General features: G+C 48.3%; 1 protein-coding gene across 1 annotated transcript; it reads left to right on the forward strand.

Moving 5' to 3' along the window:
• Nucleotides 1-689: 689 nt before the first annotated feature.
• LOC124707440 (probable sugar phosphate/phosphate translocator At2g25520) lies at nucleotides 690-2795 on the forward strand. Its single transcript, XM_047239094.1, has 2 exons — nucleotides 690-1989; nucleotides 2461-2795. Exon 1 carries the CDS (start codon nucleotides 891-893, stop codon nucleotides 1956-1958), a length of 1068 nt encoding a protein of 355 aa, XP_047095050.1. The 5' UTR covers nucleotides 690-890; the 3' UTR covers nucleotides 1959-1989; nucleotides 2461-2795.
• The last annotated feature ends 1123 nt before the right edge of the window (nucleotides 2796-3918 follow it).

Genomic DNA, 3918 nt, shown 5'->3' on the forward strand with positions numbered 1-3918 from the left:
TTGAAACTCTAGATCTATCGCCTTTTTAATCGGCGACCTTTGTTTGACAACACCAAGTGTAAATGGGACATGGGTGTTGCAAACCATCATAACAAGTCCGCAGAATTACAATGTGGAATGGATCATGCAATAAGTTTAAATTACATAGGGGTGGTGGGGACAACCATGTATGGTATAAAAGTTCGGTGCAGCGAGAGTTTCTCAAGCTCATCTTATTAGGATTAAACATGTTCGTCATGAATAGGAGAAAATGTGACAACCTTGGTTGATGATGACATATAGGAGAAATGCCATCACGGATGATTCATTGGAGCGTTCGAGTTTTCGCTTAACCCGGTGCAACGCACGGGCACTTTTGCTAGTTCTCGAAAAAACACGGTGGTTCTCGAAAAAAGCTGTTACAAGCGAGGTATCGAAAAACCGGCCGAGAAAAAAAAACAAAGATTGTCACGCACTCACACGGCTCATTGACCATGTCACGCAAATGGGAGTTAGAAACGCATCATCAGAGCTTGAATTATCTTTGATGAGAAAGGAACGTGTTACCTTTAAAACCTGCACGTCAACGTCACAATGGGGATTAACTAGTTCAAAAATAATAATGCTACTAGTACCAGAGAACTGGAAAACCCAGCAAACCGAACGACGAGTCAAAGTGCTCCCCAACAAAGCACAACAAAGGCTGGTATTCTCCACGTGGCCAGCGCACCCAGTCCAACCTCACCTAAACCCAAACACAACCTTAACCCATCCCCACCTCCTGCCTTCATCCCCTGTCTGTCCCCAAATCCTCAGATCCGCCTCCTTCTCCTCCAGTCCACCCTCCCACCGCGCCACCGCTCCGTACCCCCGGATCCAGATCCGCCGCCACCACCACCACCCTCGCAACCATGGCCGGCGGCGGCGGGGGCGCCGGCGGCTTGTCGGAGTCGGTGCTCCGCAAGGTGCTGCTCTCCTACTGCTACGTGGCCGTCTGGATCTTCCTCTCCTTCGCCGTCATCGTCTACAACAAGTACATCCTCGACCCCAAGATGTACAACTGGCCCTTCCCCATCTCGCTCACCATGGTGCACATGACCTTCTGCTCCACGCTCGCCGTCGCGCTCGTGCGCCTCCTCCGCCTCGTCGACCCGCCCTCCTCGCCGCCCATGACGCCCCACCTCTACACCTCCTCCGTCGTCCCCATCGGCGCGCTCTACGCCATGTCGCTCTGGTTCTCCAACTCCGCCTACATCTACCTCTCCGTCTCCTTCATCCAGATGCTCAAGGCGCTCATGCCCGTCGCCGTCTACTCCATCGGCGTCCTCTTCAAGAAGGAGACCTTCCGCTCCGCCTCCATGCTCAACATGCTCTCCATCTCCTTCGGCGTCGCCATCGCCGCATACGGCGAGGCCCGCTTCGACGTGCGCGGCGTCGCCCTCCAGCTCGCCGCCGTCGCCTTCGAGGCCACGCGCCTCGTGCTCATCCAGATCCTCCTCACCTCCAAGGGCATCTCGCTCAACCCCATCACCTCGCTCTACTACGTCGCGCCATGCTGCCTCTGCTTCCTCCTCGTGCCCTGGATCTTCGTCGAGCTGCCCAGGCTGCGCGCCGTGGGAACCTTCCAGCCCGACTTCTTCATCTTCGGGACAAACTCCCTATGCGCCTTCGCGCTCAACCTCGCCGTCTTCCTCCTCGTCGGCAAGACCTCCGCGCTCACCATGAATGTCGCGGGAGTCGTCAAGGACTGGCTCTTGATCGCCTTCTCGTGGTCCGTCATCCGGGACACCGTCACGCCCATCAACCTATTCGGATACGGGATCGCCTTCCTTGGGGTGGGATACTACAACCACATCAAGCTACAGGCCCTCAAGGCCAAGGAGGCCCAGAAGAAGAACGCCCAAGCTGACGAGGAGGCTGGATCGCTCTTGCAGGAGCGAGATGGCCACAGTGATCGCAAGAGCGAAAACCAGGCTTAGAGACCTCCACATCCTGGCATGCCCACATTTGGTTGGTTCTAAATCCATTATTGTCTCCTACTCTTGTATTTTTCCATTACACCTAGTACAATATGTTTGTTATGTACTATGAGTTTGACATTTACATGCTGGAAATTGTGATCCTCCCACATGTGTTACTATTTTTCGTTTAACTAGAGAAGAAAAGTGGTAAAGATCAATGGGAGCCATGCTTTTTTGCACAACTACATCGCTGGCTCTCTACTTTCTGCTGTGAACTGTCATCTACATGCTTTAGTTTAGTCAATTGCCTTCTTCTCTTTCAGAATATGTAATGTTATCAGATAGACCAGGAAAGTACTTTCAGAATATGTTATGCTATCAGAGCAACCATGAAAGTACTCAAAACCATGATTGTTTTGTAATGCTATCAGATAAACCTTGAAAAACACCCAAAACTATGATCCTTCCTGTAGCAGCGTGTACCATCTTCCTAGTTCTAATTATGATGGATGTTGGACAGGGAATCTGGTGCAAAGTGCAAGGACTATAGCCTGGTCTACAGTTGCTTTCAAGGAGGTGGATGCCGGTTCCGTTACTTTTTAACTTTAGTTGGACCTGAGAAGCAAATCAAGAGAACTTATTGGTCTAGGAAAATACTTGCATTTGAACCTGCTTTGCTTCTGGAGAGCTAGAAGAAACACTTATATTACCCTGTTATTTATTTTTGCGTTTTTGTCCCCATCGAAAGGCGGCCTTGCTTCCTCTCTCAGTCATTGCCTATTTATTTGTTCAAGTAGCCTAGGTAAAAATGTACTGCACACTCGTGTTATCATATAATGAGCTTACTGTAAACTATTCGGTAGTCTTGTCCTTTATCTGTTTATTAATCGTGTGATTATGGCTTCACTTGTTGCACAGGGGATAAAATCTTTGCTTGATCATTTTAAACCTCTGATCACATGACAATTGTTGCATGTTAATAAACTCTGCTACCAGCTACATATGGTTTCGTTTTGACACTAGATTCAGATGAGATTTAGTTGGTGGTAGCTCCAGTTGTGTATTGTCATAGATTCAGATTTTGGAATCATGACATTTAGGATTTTGTTATGATCTGCATGTTTGCATGACTTCGGCTCCTTTGTAGCAGTTCTTCTGCCCAGCATTATGTCATGGGGTTTGGGGACCCTTGTTGACATTTAATTTTCTTGTTGAGAGCAAGAATTGTTGAGCGTATCAGTTTATTTGCCCCCACATGTAGTTCAACTGTGTTGGTAAGCTGTTATGGTAGCTGAATTGAATTATTCTTAAACTGTCCTTGGGCTGCTCTACTACCTGTCGCTGTTCATATGATCATATGCCAACCTAACAATCCTAGAAGAAGTTAAGGTCTGGTGTTAGGTTGTCCCGTTCTTTTCATAAATGTGGCCTGAAACTCCTGGTCCTGGTCGATCTTCACTAATTGGTTCGTCCAGGGTCTATGTCAGCCGTATTAAACTGGTCAAGTGGCAAGCTGAAGGCGACATAAAATGGTTATTTTAGAAGGGTAATCAGATATTTGCACACTTGAGAAATCGTTGCCCTGGAGTTTCACCATGAATTCTTGGAACCATGTCTGCTGTTGACGTAGTGCTGGGCCATGATTGTGGGGATCTGCACTAGTGGTTTGAACCTGAACCCAAACCTGATCATCTGAAATAACAAACCAGTACGGAAAGTTGATCACCTAGCTTGTACTTTTTCTAGCACCATGTGCTTATTAGACTATATTACACTATCCAGATTTCAGAAGTATATTAGCATCAGAAATTCTGGGAGTTGCGTTCTAGCACTGTCTAGAAAGCCGGGGCTGTAATGGCTCTATAAACTCGGGGTCCCTTTTGGTGCATGCGACACCACGCAACAACAGGTTGTTTTATGGGTGACACTACGCAAGCCTTGCTCTTTTTGCCAACAGGGCTTGTGGGCATGGGGGAGG

Source organism: Lolium rigidum, chromosome 4, assembly GCF_022539505.1.
Source record: "Lolium rigidum isolate FL_2022 chromosome 4, APGP_CSIRO_Lrig_0.1, whole genome shotgun sequence".
NCBI lineage: Eukaryota > Viridiplantae > Streptophyta > Magnoliopsida > Poales > Poaceae > Lolium > Lolium rigidum.